At 34.1% G+C, this 21,442-nt stretch overlaps 10 protein-coding genes across 10 annotated transcripts; 6 read left to right on the plus strand and 4 right to left on the minus strand. All coding sequences in view use genetic code 12, as the record gives it.

Annotated features, from left to right (window-relative positions):
• Positions 1 to 867: 867 nt before the first annotated feature.
• Positions 868 to 2,553, minus strand: J8A68_002118 (MFS transporter; the record flags this gene model as incomplete). Its single annotated transcript, XM_049405835.1, has 1 exon — positions 868 to 2,553. One exon carries the CDS (start codon positions 2,551 to 2,553, stop codon positions 868 to 870), a length of 1,686 nt encoding a protein of 561 aa, XP_049264568.1.
• Positions 2,554 to 4,374: 1,821 nt separating this feature from the next.
• On the plus strand, positions 4,375 to 6,507 carry NPR2 (nitrogen permease regulating protein; the record flags this gene model as incomplete). The annotated part of the gene is made up of 1 exon (XM_049405836.1): positions 4,375 to 6,507. The coding sequence occupies one exon, from the start codon at positions 4,375 to 4,377 to the stop codon at positions 6,505 to 6,507; it is 2,133 nt and encodes a 710-aa protein (XP_049264569.1).
• A 255-nt stretch (positions 6,508 to 6,762) lies between these two features.
• On the plus strand, positions 6,763 to 7,161 carry HTA3 (histone H2AZ; the record flags this gene model as incomplete). Its single annotated transcript, XM_049405837.1, has 1 exon — positions 6,763 to 7,161. One exon carries the CDS (start codon positions 6,763 to 6,765, stop codon positions 7,159 to 7,161), a length of 399 nt encoding a protein of 132 aa, XP_049264570.1.
• A 354-nt stretch (positions 7,162 to 7,515) lies between these two features.
• On the minus strand, positions 7,516 to 8,094 carry J8A68_002121 (uncharacterized protein; the record flags this gene model as incomplete). Its single annotated transcript, XM_049405838.1, has 1 exon — positions 7,516 to 8,094. One exon carries the CDS (start codon positions 8,092 to 8,094, stop codon positions 7,516 to 7,518), a length of 579 nt encoding a protein of 192 aa, XP_049264571.1.
• Positions 8,095 to 10,326: 2,232 nt separating this feature from the next.
• On the plus strand, positions 10,327 to 12,966 carry CTN3 (carnitine O-acetyltransferase; the record flags this gene model as incomplete). The annotated part of the gene is made up of 1 exon (XM_049405839.1): positions 10,327 to 12,966. The coding sequence occupies one exon, from the start codon at positions 10,327 to 10,329 to the stop codon at positions 12,964 to 12,966; it is 2,640 nt and encodes an 879-aa protein (XP_049264572.1).
• Positions 12,967 to 13,340: 374 nt separating this feature from the next.
• On the plus strand, positions 13,341 to 14,738 carry J8A68_002123 (uncharacterized protein; the record flags this gene model as incomplete). Its single annotated transcript, XM_049405840.1, has 1 exon — positions 13,341 to 14,738. The coding sequence occupies one exon, from the start codon at positions 13,341 to 13,343 to the stop codon at positions 14,736 to 14,738; it is 1,398 nt and encodes a 465-aa protein (XP_049264573.1).
• A 216-nt stretch (positions 14,739 to 14,954) lies between these two features.
• PNP1 (purine-nucleoside phosphorylase) lies at positions 14,955 to 15,878 on the plus strand (the record flags this gene model as incomplete). Its single annotated transcript, XM_049405841.1, has 1 exon — positions 14,955 to 15,878. The coding sequence occupies one exon, from the start codon at positions 14,955 to 14,957 to the stop codon at positions 15,876 to 15,878; it is 924 nt and encodes a 307-aa protein (XP_049264574.1).
• Positions 15,879 to 15,981: 103 nt separating this feature from the next.
• On the minus strand, positions 15,982 to 16,896 carry SEC13 (GTPase-activating protein; the record flags this gene model as incomplete). The annotated part of the gene is made up of 1 exon (XM_049405842.1): positions 15,982 to 16,896. One exon carries the CDS (start codon positions 16,894 to 16,896, stop codon positions 15,982 to 15,984), a length of 915 nt encoding a protein of 304 aa, XP_049264575.1.
• Positions 16,897 to 17,242: 346 nt separating this feature from the next.
• On the plus strand, positions 17,243 to 17,872 carry J8A68_002126 (uncharacterized protein; the record flags this gene model as incomplete). Its single annotated transcript, XM_049405844.1, has 1 exon — positions 17,243 to 17,872. The coding sequence occupies one exon, from the start codon at positions 17,243 to 17,245 to the stop codon at positions 17,870 to 17,872; it is 630 nt and encodes a 209-aa protein (XP_049264576.1).
• A 13-nt stretch (positions 17,873 to 17,885) lies between these two features.
• Positions 17,886 to 21,131, minus strand: J8A68_002127 (uncharacterized protein; the record flags this gene model as incomplete). The annotated part of the gene is made up of 1 exon (XM_049405845.1): positions 17,886 to 21,131. The coding sequence occupies one exon, from the start codon at positions 21,129 to 21,131 to the stop codon at positions 17,886 to 17,888; it is 3,246 nt and encodes a 1,081-aa protein (XP_049264577.1).
• Between the last annotated feature and the right edge of the window lie 311 nt (positions 21,132 to 21,442).

Here is a 21,442-nt window from a genome sequence, read left to right on the forward strand (position 1 = left end):
TCCTACACACTTAATCTATAGGATGCTGCTGAAATAAGGTTTTAGGCAATGATGCTTTTTGCCTTTAATGTATATTGTTTTTCTGTTTGTTATATTTCTGTATGTTAGTATGTATATGAACTCAATCAACAGATTGTATATGTAAAAAAAAATAGTAGAGCATTGACTGCGTTTAAACCACACTGTATCGTCGGCATTTCAACTACTTTATAGACTAACGTATCAGATAGATAAAGTAATGATTCCAAAACCACTATTGCCAAAAACTCTATGTTTCTTTGGTATTCTAAGTGAATCTATTGTATAAAAGAAGTTTTGTTTAGAATTTGTAAAATTGCTGCAAAAAAGTTCACCACTAATTTCGCAGGTAAAAATACAACATCAATTTGCGCTCCAAAGAATCAGTTATTGATTTTCATGGCTAACTCTGCTTGTTCTCTCGAGATAATATCAGCTACTCAGTCATTGTTACTTAGAGGGGATTACACAGAACTCAGATATTCAAAAATTGGAATTTGATGATCACGTGAATGTCACACGAATATCACGTGGACAAAAATCATCGCCCCGACAGAAAAATAAAAATTCTCGCGAAATAGCTCGTATGGCGCAGTGGTAGCGCAGCAGATTGCAAATCTGTTGGTCCTTAGTTCGATCCTGAGTGCGAGCTGTTTGTTTTTTTGGAACCATGATGAACATAATTTTTGAAAGGACACGGTAGTGAGTTCACTTAAGAAGCTATGCTACAATAAGAGACAAATAAGCAGTACATTTGGGATCTTTTAACGCTAAAATACATAATTTATTGATTAAAAATTAAGGGTTAGGTATATACAGTGTATAAATTGGGAAACTAATAATATTGAATTAATCTAAAGCTGCGCAGTATTGAGATTTTCTTCTCAAAGCGGGACCATATCTGTAAAACAAGAATGGAACTGGAATCAACACTGCAGCTATACAACCGATCATAGTTGAGGCCCATTTGATCTTCATATTTTCAAACATTTGTTTTGAGAATAATGGGAAAGCGGCACCGAATGATGATCTTAAGAAGGTATTACCAGCAACTGCAGAAGCCGAAACAACGAAATAGCAATCGATGATATAGACAAGACAAGGCAAGAAGATAGTAATCAAACCAATACCAATCGGAACTGCACCCAATGTAGGTACAATCCAATGAACCTTTGGACCAAATCCTCCTGCCCAACCTAACCAAAAGATACCGATTGTAAATGAGATTGAACCTACCATGATTGGAAGTAAAGCAGCTTCTGGAGTGCTTGGCTTACCTGTTCTATTCACAATTTTTTGATTTCTGAATTCGAAGGCAAAACAGATGACACCACCTATTAAACTTCCAATAAACATAGCAATATATGGAAGTTCTCCAACACCGGCAGACCAACCATAAGTACCCGTGAAGATTAATGGAATCGCAGTTAAGAACATGTATAATAAACCATAGACGAATGCATTATAAAGCGAAATCAAAAACAAAATTGGTTCAGTGAATAACATCTTAATTGGTCTTGAAACTTGATTTTCAGCAATTTCCAGGATTGACAATTTAACTTCTTCGTGTGGCGCGTAAATTCCCCAGATTCCTGTTCTTCTTCTCAATACTTCGGCCTTGTCCATTAAAATCACATCTGCAAATGTTTCCTTGATGAAACAACACAAAATGAATCCCAAAGAACCAACAATTGCAATAAAATAACCTGTCCATCTCCATCCCAAATCGTCATTCTTGACTGTAAATCCACCCATGAGAGGCGCAATCATAGGACCACCGAATAAAGCCATTGCAAAGATAGCAAGAGCCTTGGATCTAACCTTTTCGTTAAACAAATCGGCAAAAATAGCAGGGACAATAACTAATGGGGCAGCACCGATAAATCCAGCAAAGAATCTGCAAATAAGAATGGTTTGTATATCCTTACCAGTTGCAACTGCGAATGAGAAACATACAAATCCGAAGTTTGATATCAATAATGGGGTCTTTCTTCCGTATACTTCTGATAATGGACCCCAAATGATTGGACCGGACGCAAAACCAAAAACAAATAAGGAAGTAGCTAAAGCTGAAGTAGTCCATCCAATATTATAAAGGTACATCAATGAAGGCTGAGCTGCAGCAAACATAGCAGAACCCATGGTAACAGCCAATGCCGTTATACAACAAGCAAATGAAATATAGAATTTTGTTCTCCATGACCAATTGAATGGATGTGTTGGATCGTCGGGTCCATCAAACAGGACTTCGTAAGGAAGTCTTTCAGGTAATTCAGGTGGATAATCTTTTCCTTCTCCCATCCTTGGTAATGGTGAGGACAAAGTGGATGCACGTCTGAATATTCTTTCAGCACCGGTTATTCTTCTACTCACGGAACTTCTTCTACTTATTATATGTGATAATGGAGATTCAGTTTCTTCCAGAGGATGCTCTTTTAGTACTAATTGATTAGGATGATGCATATTTGGGTCAGATGATACGTCAAGGGCGGAATCCGATATCGAATCCCTTGGTGAGTTATGTTCTGAGTTCATGTTTTGATATTTTAAATAAGTTTAATATTAATATTGTTGTAATATTTGTTAATGATGAGAATACAATTCCCAAATAATCATGAAAGGTTATTTGACCCCATTTTTATACTTGTCCGGAAGGAGATGAACCCTTTCTGTATCCGTTTGAAATCCGGATGAGGTAGCGCATATTTTAAGCGAGAGCATCACGGAAAAATTATTTTCACATGCAAAAATTTCATTTGTTTCTAGGAACAACAAACGACCCATCAGACCCTTCACAAAGACAAAACTTAAATTAACCGACATCGCTATTGTTTGTTCATGTACGCCATACAAGATGAGTGATTTATTTTCCAAGCTTCTTTGTTTTGGGTCAGAACTGGCCATTGCAAAATCGTTTCTAGTTGTCAATGGTTTCGGAAAAGCAAACAATGGCGAAAGTGGCCTTATTTTGGATTTGTTTTGAGCAATAGCTTTTGGAAATGGGAACCAAGGAGATACACAAACTTTCTGCGGATCTTAGATCTGAATTTCTAGTTCTTTTCTTTAGGGGTGAGACGAGATTTCAGTAGTAAACTTTTCTTTGCTTGATTTTGCAACCTCGGAAAAAAAAATGTTCTATTTTGTTACCTCGGAAAAATCAAAAATCAGACTTATCTCCGGACGGAGCTATGAAAGGCTCCTTACATGCAAGTTTAAGCCACAATCACTCCACCTGTTGTGTTTAAGAAGGTGACATTTATTGAATACTACGTGAGTGGTCGCAACTTGAAAAATCAGGATACTTACTGCACCAACCAAGCAAGTAGCAAGTATGTCCTGAGTTTGAGTGATTATTTGAACAATGTTTAGCCCCAAACCTCATGGCCGACCAGACAGATGGAATCTAACCTTTTTTGAGATTTTATTTACCACATTAAATAGAGAGAAGTTTGAAGGTGAAAGTTCTTAATAATGAATTAGAAACGGTCAACTTCCAAGCTCGATTGAGGTTTTTTTGTGTGGACGACATTGTAATCAATTATGATAGCATTTTATAAATTCTTAATCATAAAACTTCTTCTAGATCTGGGGAAGCTGCACAGAAAATTGGTGCCGAAACATCCTTGGGATAGTACAACACTTCGAAGTACCATCGGCAGAAATGCAAAAATTGGAGTCGAAGTAATACATAGCAATGCTGGTTTTTTACACTAACTGAGGACTTGATATATATTCTCAGTAGTATTTGACAGGCAATTATGCCTTGGTGGATTGAAAGGAGCACTTAATTTGCAACAAATTTTTCTTACACCAAATCGAATTTGTTCCCTCATTTTTTTTGCAACAAGTAATTTATAAATTGGAATACAAGAAACACACCATAGCGGACTTCTTCCTTTCTCATTCTAAGATATTACATTCTTATAGAGTAAATTGTACAGGATATATATTATCTGTACTATGATTGTTCTATCAGTGCCTGACTCGTATACCGTTTGATAAATTGGATCATTATCACACTTTAAAACTTCGATATTCTCGGAATAAGTTCGAGACATAAAGCACCTTTGTATGGAAATAATGAAGGATTTCTTCCATTATTTTCAGTCTAATTTTCCCATACGTTTATGTCGATTTGAAACTGACTACTTCAAATCCAAGTTATGGTTTGCTGCAAATGTAAATTCCGGGTCGTGCGATGAACCAATAATCATTTTAGTTCCTGCATATTTCAAAAGCCGTAATTCTTGCAATTCTACACGACAGGAAAGCTTAGATTCTTGTGGAGGGAAGTCTTGAACTAATAGCTTGTTGAATCAACTAGAGGGAATTTAAACCAAAGCTAATTGAAGAGAAATGGATTTACCTGATGGATTTATTCCCATTGTTGCTGTCTTCTATGCAGTTTTCCATCCTACTGAAGGCACAAAGATCGTACATCAAGTTCCAGATAATTCAATAGTCACATCAGCCAATCTTCACCGAACAAAGACTAATACATCCCGTCTATCAATGGCCTCTTCGACCTCATCTGATTCAAAAGACCGACATAATCATAATCGATACTTCAACGAAAGTACTGGGGAAGAGGTGGAAGGATTATTTAATTTTGATACTGTTAAAAATTATGTGATACCCAAACCTCATTTGTGCAATAGATTAATTTCATTCAAGATTAATAGATATAAGGTCATAGGCTATCCTGTCAATATGGAAAATGAGCGATATTCTAGAAATTCATTTAGTTTTAATTTTTGCTTTGTATTTCCTTATGATATGGGTGATGTTTCACCATATGAACCCGCAATTAAGCGAATGGGTCAAATGTTTCAAGTTCTAGAAGAGCAGAACTTTATATTAAGTAAATTAGATAAAGATAATTCATTTTTCAAAAAGGGAAGCACAGGGATGGCGATAAAGGATAGTATAGTATCTTCCGGTAACAGTATAAACTTTGGAATTGATTTAGAAGCCTATACCTCCAACGTGGTCTCAGTTCAATCGAGCAATGATGCAGCAGTCAATGCCCCAGGTCATGCCAAGACTAAGCAGATTACACTTTCCTCAATTGAATCATTAATAAATCAGCTATATCAAGATTTGAATAATTATTCGGAATGCTGTATTCCACTAGATACCGCAAACTCAGTGGACATCAAGTTATTCCCAATCCTTCCACCTCCAATAAATATCAAGGCATACCAAGTTCCCATCGCCACTGTGAAATTGAATTCCTTAGTGGATGTGAATTGGGACCCTACCATGATCAAGATTTTACCTTATATCGATGGATTAAACTCAGTTAAGAGAATTAGTGAATTGGCGGACGCTAACTATTTATTAACCAAACAATGTATTCAACATCTAATGCACTACAAATGTATCGAAATTGTAGATATATTCCAATTCAATAATATTTATGCCCCAACTAACCATATTGGAGAATTTTTGAAATTTAATGGGAAGATGGCAGAAGATTGTCAAGCTTATGTGGTAACTGCTGAATCAAATTTAGAACAGCAATCCTACTTTCCTGTCCCATCCTCGTTTAATTCGTCTCCATCTCATACAGGTATGAGTACTTCCCCTTATTCCATCCGACATTTTGATCAAAGTTCAAGCTCATACAAGAAACTGAACTCGTTGTCTAAATCGCCTAGATCAGTGGGAAACTCACCCAGTTCAGGGACGAATGTAACCGTCCCCACAAAGACAACATTGTTTTATTTATATCGATCACTCAATCAAGGTCAATCAGTTAAGGAATGGTATATACAGCATCGGAAGTTATTGAACAATATCGATGTTAGAAGGTTTATCAATTTTGGTGTATTGAGAGGTATCATTTATCGGGTCTATTCCTATCCATTGCTAAATTCAATAACTAGATCAGTGGAAAGTGGTGATTTAGAGCAATATGATAACTTTGTGAATCGATATCGAAAGAGTAGTAAAGCTTCCAAAACAGTTAAGATGGAAGGAAATGAGAAACTATTGAAGACTAAAGTGAACGAGCTGGTACTAAAGACAGATAAGAAACGAAAAGTAAGTTTCTCGACGGTTGCCGGAAATATAAGAGAAGAGCCCAAGAAAACATTTACCCCAGACGAAGTTTTGTTGGAGAATAGTAGTGAAGATGAAGATATCGATGAAGAAGAAGAGGAGGCACATGATATTCCTCAGCCGTTTGTTGGTGATCATATGGTACCACTAGCAAAACGAAGCTCTCGTCAATCATCGTCTTCAGCTACTAGGTACAAGTTTAGTGGGGTGTTATCTCGTCTGGATTCTGAAGTAATCGAGTCGTCAGATGATGAATGCGAATTGGATTCAGAAGAAAGGGAAGAGGAAGAAGACATGTTATTTTTGATCAAAATGTTAAAAGGGTATCAGCATTTTGATTCTATAAGTACTGAATTACAAAAGTCAAGATTTGAAGTTGAAAAGATGATTGAAAAGTTGGGGTCATATAATATTGTCAATAGTTAGATGTAATAATCCGGGTAACATTTCCAATAAGATAAACTTTAAAGCGCGCGCTTTTGCTGGTTGTCGGCAGAGAAAAAAGAGATTCGCGAAAGAAACCTGTAAATTTTTTTTTTCCTAAACATCTTTTCTTCCTGTTGTTCTTTTTTTTACACATTTGAATTGTTTGTTTACATTTTATAAAGTTGTTTTGATTTTCACTCTTTTTCTTTTTCACTTCAATTGATTAATTAATATTATTATTCGTATTACGATAAAATGTCAGGAAAAGGAAAGGTTCATGGAGGCAAAGGTAAATCCTCAGAAATTGCAAGATCGTCAACTTCTCATTCAGCAAGGGCTGGTTTACAATTTCCAGTTGGAAGAGTTAAAAGATATTTAAAGAGAAATGTTCAAAACAAAGTTAGAGTTGGTTCAAAAGCTGCTATTTATTTAACTGCTGTTTTGGAATATTTGACAGCAGAAGTCCTAGAATTAGCAGGTAATGCTGCCAAAGATTTAAAGGTTAAGAGAATTACCCCAAGGCATTTACAATTGGCTATTAGAGGTGATGAAGAATTAGATAACTTAATCAAGGCCACTATTGCTTATGGTGGTGTCTTACCACACATTAATAAAGCCTTATTATTAAAGGTAGAAAAGAAAAAGCAAAAATAGATGGCTCCTTTGGATCCCTCAATTTTTTTTAAGAATTTGAATATGGAGGTGGGAAAGAAGCTGGATGGTTTTTTGTAATTTACTTCGGGGATTACAAGTAAGTAATTTCCTTGGTAATTGGCTCTTTTGCTATATTATCAGAATAGATTCTTCAAATTCAGTTGTATTATATATGTTATCAATTTAGTTTCTTTATTTTTTTATAGTGTTTTAATATTATTCGTTTTGTTTATCATGTACTTTTTGCTTTATCTATTTCGCTGTATAAATAATATCTACAAGGGTAATTGGTTTATATACATGATCTCTACCAAGAACCAAAAGAAACCAGTCATGCCGCTCCTGATGTTTACCTTATTCGGGTTTCACGCTGGTACTGTTGTTTACTAATGCAGGTTGGAGAGAAGGTCGTGATAAGGCAGAATCTTCATTGATTTTATTTTTGCCTGAATCCGGATCTTCCTTCTTTGGTGATTCAACTTTGATATATTTAGGTTTATATCCATCCGGTATTTTATAGTCATCCATTTTAATATTCAATTCACCCAATTTCTCCTTAATATATTCAATCTCACTCTGCAACACTGAGATATCATCAGCCAAAGATTCTCGAGCCGTGCTTGCCTTCTTTCTACTTCTATAAGCTTCATAAAAAATCAATGACCCTGCCACACTAAAGATAAAAAATTCGGAAATAAAAGTCGCCCCTTGTTCAATAGCTTTGGTATCATTCAAAGGTCTAATCTTAATTTTTTTTTCACCCAATAAGGACATTCTTAATCTAGTTTCATTTCTATGAAGCGATTGGGCCATTTTGATACAAATGCTCCTAAATCTTTCATGCTCTTTGGCTTGTTGTTTAATAACATTTGCCATCGGTTTAGCAACTGTCTTCACCAATAATGTTGTTAATTTTAACGCAATTGAACTCATGTGATATTGTGTCTATATATCGTAGTACCTGATGATTGTTAAGGCTAGGGTTGGATGATGGTATTGTAGATTGGATATGCTGTTTTTCTTTCAGGGTTCAATTTTATTTATTCAATGAACAAATCTCTAGGGTCCAATATTATGGTGTAACTTGGTGCTAATGCCGAGACTTATAGTTAGGACGAGATTGTGTTTGGGAGCTTTTCTTATGGATTTTGAGCTTAGTGAAATCTGGTAGATGTCGGTTTTGCTTCAGTATCTTGAACTAACGTTGACCGTATCAAGGTGAAATTTTGCGTGGCTGCGGCTACCCAATTTTTCGTTCTGGCTGGCTGGACCCCTGGGTCTCGCTCTCCCACCCCAAACATAAAAAATTTCAGAACTTCTGGCTTTTATAACAACCAATGCATGGGAACTGGAAATAAAGATATTTCAAAGATTGTATTTCTATAGGGCCACTTTGACTGTTTAAAAATATCGAAGCCTATGTTAGTATTATTGCCTGTCTTTATAGAAACAAGCGTGCTCTAGGTTGAAGCTAATCTGTGAGCTTCAAAAAGAAAGGAATTTGCTATCCGTAGTCTCTTGACAAAGTCAATTCGTGATTATAAGCGTCTCTCTGCTGATTGATTCTATATACTAATAGTCAATTTGTCTATTTTGCTCATTCATGGTTCAAAATTATTTTGGTTGCGAAAATTTGCTGCAGCGTGTATACCAATCCCCTTCAAAATGAATTGAAGTTCAAAGCTTAGGACTAGACCTAGATATTTAGTGAAAATCCTTGTGGCGTTTCGTTATTATATGAGGAGGTGAAAAGGTCATCGATTTCCTCCCAAAGGAATCGAAAATTGCCATAGATGTTATCTGATGATATACTGCTGCCTATAAGTGGGAACAATTCTCTCTCTTGTAGCCAAGTTGTCGTAAGCTAACAAAGGTAACATTCAACTTTGAATTCAGAAACTTCTGACTCCTATACTAGTTGTGTTTGCAGATCCTTTTGATACTTAGCTTCTTCCTTGGAGGTCACATTTTTGAAGGGATAGCCACTTAATATTAACCAACTTTCCCCAAGCCAACTGTATGCTAGAATGTATAAGAGCTAAATAACCAGCTTGAATATGAAAAAGAAAGTCAACACTTCTATTCATTATTTCAGGTAATGATATAGATAGTTTAATAAAATCTTGTGGTTGCAAAAATCTGAAGCTAAGAATTCAGTCAAAAAAATTGCGAATCTCATTGGCATATAGAGATTTTTTGAATGAGTTTAAAAGACCATTTTCATGGATAATCAACTTCTAAAAACAATCTATAATAAAGCTTGATAAGTCTATTATCAGGAAAAGTACCTTAAGTGATGATAGATATAATATTGAAAGATTTATTAGTGAATTTCAATCTGGTCACGTGCTGCCAATTTGGTTGGGAACTAAAATTTCACTAATTTAATCTCAACAAATAATCCGATATAGTGTAACGGCTAGCACGGTTCGCTTTCACCGAGCAGACCCGGGTTCGACTCCCGGTATCGGAATATCCTTTATTTTTTCGATTTACCTGGGTTTAATTAATCAATTGGAAGTGATATTGATCTTAATTGAAGTCAATTTTGGTGAATTGATGTTTTTCTAATAAGGTAGTGTAAAAAGTTTAAATTTTTTAAAAAAAGAAAAATGCAAATGAATGTAATTCGGGAAAAATGAGCCACTTTGTATTTTTAATTGTTTGAAAAATTTATTTATTTTTATTTGTTTTTTTATTTGATAGTAGGACAGTCCGATATTCATGTGATACCAGTCGAGATGAGTATAAGGAGATGAATAAGGTTCCCAAGATACCTTATAGTAAGGGAGTGTCTATGGAATTTCATAGCCCATTAATAGAAGATTAATTATATACAGGACAACCACACATGTGGCTACCACTGAAGAAAAAAGTAAAAATAAAACGAATGATTGATCTGACCAATCAGAAGCGATCCTCGGAGTTTTTTTTTCTAGAAGAATAAATTATGACCCCACAAAAATAATATTTTTAGTTTCCAACCACAAAGAAGAAAAAAAATTCGAGTCTCCCGGTTATATCCCAAAGGAAGTTTCATATAAATAATCAAATTTCTCTCCCGTCAATTTCCATTTTGTTCCTTTAAATTTCTCTCTCTTCTACTTTTTCTCTTTAGTCAACCACATAATCAATAAACCCCCGACCCACGGCAACCACTCAAAGATGTCTCAATATTATACTTTTGAGCATGAGGATAAGTTACCTCAATTACCAGTTCCTCTGTTAATAGCAACCACTCAACAATTATTAACTGCTTTAAAGCCATTATTATCAGCTGAAGAATTTGATTTATTGATTGATGAATCAACTGAATTTGTTAACAATGAATTAATCAACTTAATTCAACAACATTTAGTTGCTTTACAAGAGAATGAAGATATTGCTTGCTATTTAGATATTGTTCATAATAATGTTACTCCTGCTATTTATGGTGAATCAAGAGGTGATGTGTTACCAAGAAATCCTTATCTTATCTTAGAAGAAGATCCTTATTCAAAGACTATTAATCCACCTAATCAAGCTCAAAGATCTGCTAATTTAATTAATTCATCTTTGAAGTTTATTGTTAGTCTTAGAAATGAATCTTTAAAGCCAGATTTGACCCCTAAAAATGGTAACCCATTAACTATGGCATGTTATAAGAATCTTTTTGGTACCACTAGAATTCCAGATTTATCTGAAGAACATTCAACAAATGTGGCAATTAAGAAGTATCAAGATATTAACGACTCAAGACATATTTTGATTATTTGCAATAATCAATATTATACACTCGAAGTTTTAACTGAATACACTGAAGAAGCTTATGCTCAAACCAAAACTAAACATAAAATTTGGTTTAATGATCTTGAATTATCTATTATCTTGCAAGCTATCATTGATGATGCAAAGAAAGTTGACCGTATCGAGTCTATTAATAATGCTATTGGTTCTATTACAACTCAATCCTTAAAGCATTGGAAAGCAGCAAGATTAGAGTTAAAATCGTCAAATGCAGAAAATTTGAAAAAAATCGATGACGCATTATTTGTAGTAGTTATGGATTCTAATTCTCCAAAAGATGATCAAGAAAGAACAGAAGTAATTTCTCATGGTAGTTCTGTATTATCCGGGAATGTTCAAGTTGGTACATGTACTTCAAGATGGTATGATAAATTACAATTGATTGTTACTGAAAACTCCGTGGCTGGTGTTGTTTGGGAATCAATGATTATGGATTCAACTGCTATCTTGAGATTTATTAGTGATATTTATACCGATTCGGTTTTGAAATTGGCAAAGAATATTAATGGATCTGAATATACCTTGTTTGACAGTAATGTAAAGTTTATTTCGTCCACTGAAACCAAACCTGATCAAGTGAAATTGACATTTAATAAAACTCCCGAAGTTCAAAATTTTATTCATCTTTCTGAAACCAGATTAGCTGATATAATTAACCAACATGAATACAAAACTTTGAATATTAGAATGGATTCAACTTTAGTTAAGAGTTTCAGTCTTTCTGTTGATTCTATTTTACAAGTTGCCTTCCAAATTACCAATTACTCATTGTATGGTAGAATGATCAATAGTTTAGAGCCAATCACAACCAGGAAATTCAAGAATGCAAGAACTGAATTAGTTCCAATTCAAAATGATTATATTTCAAATTTGGTTAAATTATATATTACTTCAGCATCCGCACTGGAAAAATTTGAAGCATTTAGCAGATGTTGTCAAGATCATTTAGTTCAATATCGTGCTGCCATGAACGGGAAAGGTTTTGAAAGACATTTAATGTCAATTATTCACATTATTAAACGTCCATCGATTGCTAAACGTATAAATGAAATTAACTCCCATTTACCTCCAATTCCTGATTTGACCAAGACTAAAACATTTGTTCCATTATTATTAGATCCTACAATTGAAAAATTACAAAACCCAGAATTATTAATTTCAAACTGTGGTAATCCTGCTTTATTATTATTTGGAATCACACCTGCAGTAGATCAAGGTTTTGGTATTGGTTATATTATTCATAGTGATAAGGTTATTATTACCATTTGTTCCAAACATAGACAAACCGCCAGATTTTTGGATACTTTCCATCGTGTTATCCATGATATTAAGCAAAACCTTAAACAAAGATCCAACTTATTATTATCTATTAGTGATTCTGAACAACGTAGTATGGAACTTAAGAGATTAAGAATTGAGCATGAATTAAACACCGTTGAATCGGATAATGTCGCCCAAAGACATCCTATTCCATTAACTGTTGCTGGAGAATCTATTCCAATTGAAAGTATCAAGTTAGAATCACTTCCAATGATTAAGTCAGAATCTGATGTTAGATCTCAAGAATCTGAAGAAGAAGAAGAAAAGAATGAAAATTATGAATTAATGGGAGGATATGGATATTTCGTATATGGAGAATTAGATTTGCGTTCAGATGAAATTTCAAGAAATGCAAGTTATATTCATTCAAGAAATGATTCATACCGTGGATCAAGAGTAACAAGTGCTGTTCATTCAAGACATCATTCTGCTACCAATTTGGCGAAATTGGCATTATCGGCTCATCATGATACATTGGATATCAAAGAAAAGCAAAGTTTAAGTGACCAAATTCGTGATAAGTTATCAAAAAGTACAGATAGTATACCTAGTCTAGACGCTTCTTTGAAGAATTTGGCAATGACTCAAGCTGGCCCTAGCGGTTCTGAAGTTAGGATCGAAGTTGAAAATACCGATGAACCAAAGAAGAAGGGTTCAATTGGGAGAAAGTTGGATCTTTCCAAACATAGAATTGGTTGATTGGTTGAATAATTGACATTTTTTGTTCTCATTTATTTATTACAGATGTTTTTATTTTGTTTGTCTTTTATAATTTATTTATATATTTATATAGTGATAGTACCCTTATGAATACTACAAAGAATATGCCAAATCATTATTTTGTTTACCCTGTAGATCTCACAAGAACCAAATCTCACTGAACACACGGCAATTGCTACCTCAATGGGAGACATTAGGAAATGGTTGCAAACTAGTGGTTGCAACAATTTTCAACGAGTACGTGTATTAACCAAAATATGGAAATCCCGGGGCCGAAAAATTGGTTGTGAAAAAAAACTGCAATGACAAATCTTCTAATAATCAATAGTCAACGGGCAATAAGTACAACCACGATGCTTCAATATTGCGGCATTGCGCCCTTATCCAAAACTTTCATAAGAATTACAGGAAAGGATTCAACCAAATTCTTGAATGGACTAACAACTTCTCGTTTACTTCCAAATATAGTCAAGAAGAAACAACATACCATCACCGATTCTGATTCCAAACATGCAGATCTTTCAAAAGTCATCGATATAGAGACCAATTGGGGATTAATGCATGAAGATATATATGACCCAGAACAGAATATAACTATTTCAAGAGATGGGATTAATTCCATGTTTTTGAATTCAAAGGGAAGAGTAATCACTGATTGTTTCCTCTATTCTCATCCATTTCATAATTTCGAAGGACAATTTGATGATGAGATGAAGCAACCTGGATTTTTGGTGGAAGTTGATAATCCTAATTTATTAATGGTATTAAAATTACATAAATTAAGTGCCAAGATTAAAATCGCACATGAAAAATCCTTATATTCATATTATTATTATAATGATACGGCAAGCTTTGATGAATTATTAGAACTGGTTCAGGACAAATATTTCAGAAGTACAGATCCTGTCAATGCCTTACAAAATGCCAATTCATTCATTAAGGACGAAGTTTTCTTTAATAAAGACATCGCAAAGCATATCATTGGATTTTCATTCGATAATAGAATCCCAAATTTCGGGATAAAAGTAACCACCAACAAACCAATAACTAAAAGTGAAGAAAATGAAGAAGGTATACCGATAAAAGATTTTTTCTCAACTGAATTCCAAGCAAGTTACGCTGTAGATGCTGTACCAGAAGATACAGTACTGCAAAGAAGATTTGTGAATGGGTTGTTTGAGAGTCATGACGCTCCAAAAGATGTTTCATTATTACCATTTGAATGTAATTTGGATTATATTAATGGATTATCTTTAGAAAAAGGATGCTATATTGGACAAGAACTTACTATTAGAACATTCAATAATGGAATAATAAGGAAAAGAATATTTCCTGTACAATTTTTTGAAATTAATGAGGAGAATATTGAAGCAATTCAACAAATCGATATGACTTTGGACGTCACAGATTCAGTGATTTCCATTTTGAAGCAATTACCACCTTCTACTCTTGGAAAATTAGAAATAACTCCTTTGATCGAAGAAGCATTAGAAGAAATGCCAGAGCAGCAACAAGAAGCACCAAACCCATTTGGCGCTTCTCCATTTGGTTCTTCCAAGCCGGTTAGGAAGAGAAAATCGAGTAGTGGAAAGATCATGACAGTACAGGATAATTTAGGACTAGCATTATTTGGAATTTCAGATATTGAAAAGTGCCAATTATATAAAATTGAAATTCCTTCGTTGAAGGACGGAAACAAGGTAATAGGATTAAAGGTTAATACTCCACTATGGTGGCCAGAACAGGAATAGACATTCTTACATAGACCGATATTTATTAATTTGTACATAGATCACGCGTCACATAGTGAGGCACGGCATTAATCCATTTTAGGCAAGTCATCCCGAACAAGATTCGCCACACCAGGGCAACCAAAAAATAATCTTCTCCATCTTCGTTCCATCTCCCAAAAATCTCATCTGTTAATAAACTTCTCTTCTCCAGTAGACAGACCTTATTCCCAAGACATGGCCGAAAATATAACTCCAGAAGAATACCTTAAAATCATCACCGATGCATCTAATTCCGTTAAATCGAGAATTGAAGCAGAAAAACAATTAAGCAACCCAAGGGTAATGATCATTTGTGGATCAGGTCTTGGAGGCATTGCTGATCAATTACATTCTGAACCAAGGATTGAAATCCCATATCCTGAAATCCCGGGATTTAAAGAATCTACCGTTCCCGGTCATGCAGGGAAATTATTATTTGGATTAATTGGACCCAAAAAAGTTCCCGTAATGTGTATGTTGGGGAGATTACATTTTTATGAAGGTTATACTTTCCAAGAAACTACTTTACCTGTAAGATTAGCCAGTAAATTAAATATTGAAACTGTGGTAGTTACCAATGCTGCAGGTGGTACTAATCCAGGTTTCAAGAGTGGTGATTTGATGGTTATTTCTGACCATATCAATTTCCCTGGTTTAGCAGGATATCATCCATTAAGGGGTCCAAATTTGTCCGAATTTGGAACAAGATTTCAACCACTTTCAGATGCCTATGATTTTGAATTGAGAAAGTTATTTTTCAACAAGGCTAGACATGAATTGAAATTAACTAGAACCATTCATGAAGGGACTTATCTCTTTGCAGCTGGGCCAACTTTTGAAACTAGAGCAGAAGTCAGGATGATTAGAATGCTAGGGGGAGATGCTGTGGGGATGTCTACTGTTCCTGAAGTTATTGTTGCACGTCATTGCAATATGAGAGTAATGGCATTATCATTGATTACGAACACAGCTGTAGGTGAAGAACCACCAAGTGCGTTTGAAGAGAATCCAAAGCCGTTAGATGAAGGTATGGCTAGTCATGCTGAAGTTTTGGAAACAGCAGATGAGGCATCTAAAGATGTTCAAAAAATTATAGAGGCTGTTGTTAATGAATTGTAAATTTGTTAATTCAGAAAGTAAAAATACAGAATTTTAATTAAAAATAGGGATAGAGACATGTTACTTCTATATGTAAAAAACCTTAAAAAGAACAATTTTAAACTTATTGATCAACTTCACCTGCAGATTCCCATTTACCTTGTAAGTTTTCTTTCCATAAACTGACTTTATTATCGCCTCCAGAGACGGCCAAAATGTTTCCTGATAATGACCAAGAACATCTCCAACAAACATCAGGGAATTTTTCTTCAGTTAATAGTTGTTTTTGCCATTTTCCATCGTTATCTTGACTCCAAATCAACACAGTACGATCTTGAGAAGCAGTTGCAATATATGATCTTACTAAAATTGAAGGAGACCAATCAACATCTCTAACCCAATCAGTATGTCCTTCCAATCTTGCTTCTTCAACATAATTATTAGTATGTGCGTCATATTTCCAAATCTTAGTTAAATTATCGCAACCACAAGTAGCAAATCTACGTTGTTGTTTTAAAGCCAAAGGATCCTTGGATTGTGGACCTGATGAAGCGGTACTACTGATTGGAGCCCAAGATGCTGCATTCACACCTATAGCATGAGCATCGAATATAGCATGAGAAGTAGTTCCATCATCATTGAAATCAACTACTGAAACTTTTCCATCTGAAGAAGTACATAATAATACAGCACCTAATTCATGAGGAGCCCAACTAACTGAATTCACACTTGCTTGATGAGCATTATGTTCGGCAATTATTGACCAAGTTTGAGTTTCTGGACTTTCTTTCCAGATTAAGGCTTTACCATCATATGAACAACTGGCTAATATAGATCCAAATTTTGGATGTGCCCAAGATACTTGCCATACTGGACCTTCATGTCCTGTTAATGTGGTTGATAATTTGTAATTTTCAGTTCCTTCAATTTCAAATATTTTTATTGTTTTATCTGAAGAACAAGTGGCTAATCTTTTACCATAATAATCTAATACAGCATCATGAATCAAATCTTCATGAGCATTTCCAATTGTTACCATTTTGTTTTATTTATTATTTTCTGTATCTGACGCTGGTGCTTGGTATATGAAAGGTTGTGTAAATGTATATAATAAGTTTGTTACCAATTAATAGACGTTACCAATTGGTTGAAGATGATTCTTGAATGAATTGTTCAATTGTTCTTTCGTTTCACACTCTCGACTGATTTTCTGGTGAGCCAGTTTTGTTAGTAGTAGCCGTCCACTCTCGTACTGAAATATAAAAAAAAAAGATTAACACGTTGAAAAAATAAAAGGACAAATTAGTCAAGGAACACGACCTGTCTCTATTTAAGGAACCTACCAAGTACTATACCATCCATAACACTCCAAAAGCAAATCCAAAATGGAAAAGACATATGACGATTTGCTGGCCATATCCGCATTAGTTCAATCATTAACACAACAGCTTTCTGAATCTAGTGATCAAGTTGCAAAACTAGAAAAGATTGCTAGAGAATTAGTACCAGACTATGACAAGTTAATTGCAGCAGAGGCTCTTACGACAACCAACGAACCAGAAGAAGAAGTAATACTATCACCTGAAGAACAAGATGAGATAATAATCAAGAAGCTAGAACAACAACGACTAAATATTCTTATGGAAATTCAAAAGGAAGATTTCCTATCTGAAAAACTTCAAGAATTAATTGATCAAAATCAAACCATTTTAGAATCAATAAAAGAATATTTAGAGAACAAAGATCATATTCATAAAGAAGAAGAAGAACAAATACAAAGAGCATATGATCATTATGTCCATAATAAAATCCAACCAATTATAGACCAATTAGATTCAAATCTATTTGATTTATATACTGGAATTCATAAAGTACAATCAATGTTAGATAAAGAATTTACTAATCGAGAATCAATAACAAATACTTTAGAATCTCAAGAATATCAAGAAACTTTAGATTCAACAATTAATAAATTAAATGAAATATTCACAATTAGAAAATCTATTGAATTTTAACTATAATTTATTATTATATAGTTCTATTCTCCAGCAACAGCGGCAGATCTAATGAGGTAGAAGCTACTGTAGCTGTTGCTGATGGTGCTGACGGTTCTTTTCCAATATAAGAATATGCCTTATTAATTATGGTCCTATTAGGATCCAACTTTGCCCATGCTTGTCTTATTCTTTCATTATTCATATTATATCGATTAAACCTAACCAATTGGAAAATATGCAGAAACCAATCAAAGGCATATGTAGCATACATACTTAAAATGCCACTACCACCAGCATTGTCATCCTCATTATTATCATTATCATCATTATCCTCTTCCGATCCAGATTTCCCAGTTAATTTCCTGACAATTGATCTTCTTTCTTTAGGATCAAAAAATACTTGTTTGAAATTCTTCCGTTTAATGATTGTATTTGTCAAATCTTGAATTCTTCGTTCACAATCATTATTCAATTTTAATTGAAATAAATTACAATTCTCTTGCAATTCATCAATTCTTTTCACTACAATTCTAGTCTCATAACTAATCCTATCAATAGTATTAGTCAAAAGATTGATATTATATTGTAAATGATCAGATAAATCTTCATCCAAGATTCTAGTTTTATTTGAATCAGTTGACATCTTCAAATTATTCAACTTAATCAAATCCAAATTCATCAACTGGAATGACCTTTCCAAACTCTCATTATTAATATGATCTTCAATTGTTCCTCCTCCTGGTAAGCTACCATTTTCAAAATAATACTTCCTTAAATTATCGTACTTCATTAATTCACTAATATTATCCAAATATGTTTGTGAAAATTTCGCAATTGTAACCATACTTGGATCAACTACAACTTTATCCAAACATGACATACTAGAACTTCTGGGTCTAGATCTTGCTACTTCCAACACTTCGGGTTTCACATGCAGATCATTTTTAGATATAACCGACGTATTTAAGTTCTGTTCATATTGATCTAACAAGAACGGATACGAATTTCTTCTATTCAACCGATGTTGAAGACTAGCAATAGGGTTTTCACATTCCCTACTGGGAGGAACACTAATATTAGTATTTGATCCAAGACTTTTGGTAATCGATGCGGAATCGGATGAAGATATTTGTAAAAATGAATCCAAGAGAGCCGATTGAACCGATTTATCATAATCTAATTGTTTATGATTCCCTCCATTCATTTCAATCATCCCATCTGATTTCTGTCGTTGATGATCTTGTGATCCCCCCTTTCGACTAGTTACTGAAAGATTTTTCCTACTCTGTAATCCAAATTTCATTAAATTAAATCCTTTTGAATATCCTCCATTACCTGAGTGCATGCTATTAGGACCTAGTGTTAAGTCATGGGTTTGGGCGATTTTATCTCTTAAACTAGTAAACGCATATTGATAAGAAGCCGCTTCATCTGCAATTGATCTCCCCCTACGACGACTAGTCATTGGATACAATGGATTCAAATGCTGTTGGGGATGCTGATGCTGATGATGATGTTTATGATGTCGCGTACCAGAACTACCATTCTCATTTTGTGCTGTTGTTGTTGTCGTGCCTGCTGTATTTGTAGGGAACAAATTAGCAGTGTTTCCACTTTGAATACCATAAAATAGCCTAATTAATACTTTACCTGCTAAATGAGTTTTAACTAGAAATTCTAGGTCTAAAGATTCAACATCCAAGGGACTTACAGCATCTGTAAATTTCGCAATTCGATTTCTGATTCTTCCTGTAGTAGGTCTACTACTTGGACTTGGCATTTGTATATCGTCTAAATCTCTACTGGCTGCATTTAAATGATCCTGTACGGTATTCTTAACCACACTGGTAAGCTTTTTCAATTCTTTTCCATACCCTTTTCGTTTTTGTCCACTACTTGATCCTTTCATATTTGGAGGGGATGAAATTGAATCAAAATGATGATAATTATGAGGATTCAACAATGGATCAAAATCTTGATGATCATGACTAGATGAATATGCCGATGAATAAAAATAATTTGCATTTTTTTCAAGTTGTAATCTGGAATTTGTAATTGTAAATAATTTATTTAATGTTTCCATATCTAATTTTCTAGTTTTCTCTAATTTGAATTGTCTTTGGAATTGTCCAATTGCAATCATAAAATTTTCAAAATCAAATGGATCTTTAGGAACATCACATCCTCCTACTATTTGTAATCTCAATCGTACACTTAAGATTAAACTTATTATGGCTGCAACGGTGATTGGAGGTAATATTCCATCTTTGGTATTGGGTTTCACATTGAAATGAGGTAATCCAATCAAGTTCCACCAATTAACTATTGCCTCTTCAGTCTTGTTACATAGTAGACCAGTACAATATTTAACATCTAATAAGTCGAAATAGAATAAACTCATTTGAATAACATTTACCACTTCTTGAATTGCAAATTTAATTGGAATATTCACATTATAGATTTTATACATTTGTCTAAATTTATCTTCATTTGCATCCGAGATTTTATCACTTATTAAAGAAATTGATCTACCTGTACATTGCAATTTCTTTAAATTCGAGTTTATAATAAATGAAGTTTCTATTTTTCGTACATCACCTTGAGGTATTGGAATTAAATTTAAATTTGAAGGTAATGAAGTAATGTTCGTGACAAAGCAAACTTCATTAGCAAGTTCAGTAGTACTTTCTCTTCTTCTAAGTCCGCTACTATTTCCACTTGTCCTACTCTTAGTTGTTGCCACCGTCGTAAGGTTATTATTACTAAGTATCGACGTTCTATCATGTTCCATTTTCTTGATGGTGGAATGATTCTGAAGTAATTCATTCAAATACTCTTGAAACCGTATAGGATAATGTTTTGAAGGTTTCTTGACTATTGTGAATCTAGCTACTGTTATTTTGGACGATTCATTACCTGTATACGCAGTAACAACACTTCCTATATTCCTATTATTGACCCATTGTTCAACAAGATATATTTCATATCCTGTTACTTGTGATTCTTCCAAAATATGAAATTCTTGAGATTGTAGGAAATCTTTTTGAAAGTAATGGACTGCATTAAAGTCAGGGATTACGTATGTGATAAAATCATTTGGATCAACTGAAGATCCATTTGTTAAAGCTGACGAAGCGGTAGCAGTAGATCCTCGTTTGGTTGAGGCTGTGGTGGTGGTATTGGTAGTCATAGTTGGTGATAAGCCATTACTCACTTTTGGAGGTGGCGGTTGATAAGTTGGAGGTGGCATAAACGCCTGCCATCCATAGACTGACATTTGGCTTGAAAGAGGTGACAGACACTTCTCTACCGAGTGGGTATTTATAAATAACACGGTAGTACAGTAATTCAAGAACAATTAATTTTTATTCATATGCTAAGTTAAGAACTTTTAAATTGAACTTTCAACACTTTCCGTCGCACCCACCAGAAAAAACAAAACACCTAAAAAAAGAAAAATCCTAATGACATCATCATCAACCTTCAGATCTGTTAACATTCTTTCTAGTAGTATCAGATCTTCAATGATAATTGAGAGGAAGGGGGAAAGTTACGCTGATAGTAATAAAATCAACCTGCTTTTGAAAG

This window comes from Hemisphaericaspora subhashii (assembly GCF_019202705.1).
Source record: "Hemisphaericaspora subhashii strain CBS 10753 chromosome Unknown scaffold96, whole genome shotgun sequence".
Taxonomy (NCBI): domain Eukaryota; kingdom Fungi; phylum Ascomycota; class Pichiomycetes; order Serinales; family Debaryomycetaceae; genus Hemisphaericaspora; species Hemisphaericaspora subhashii.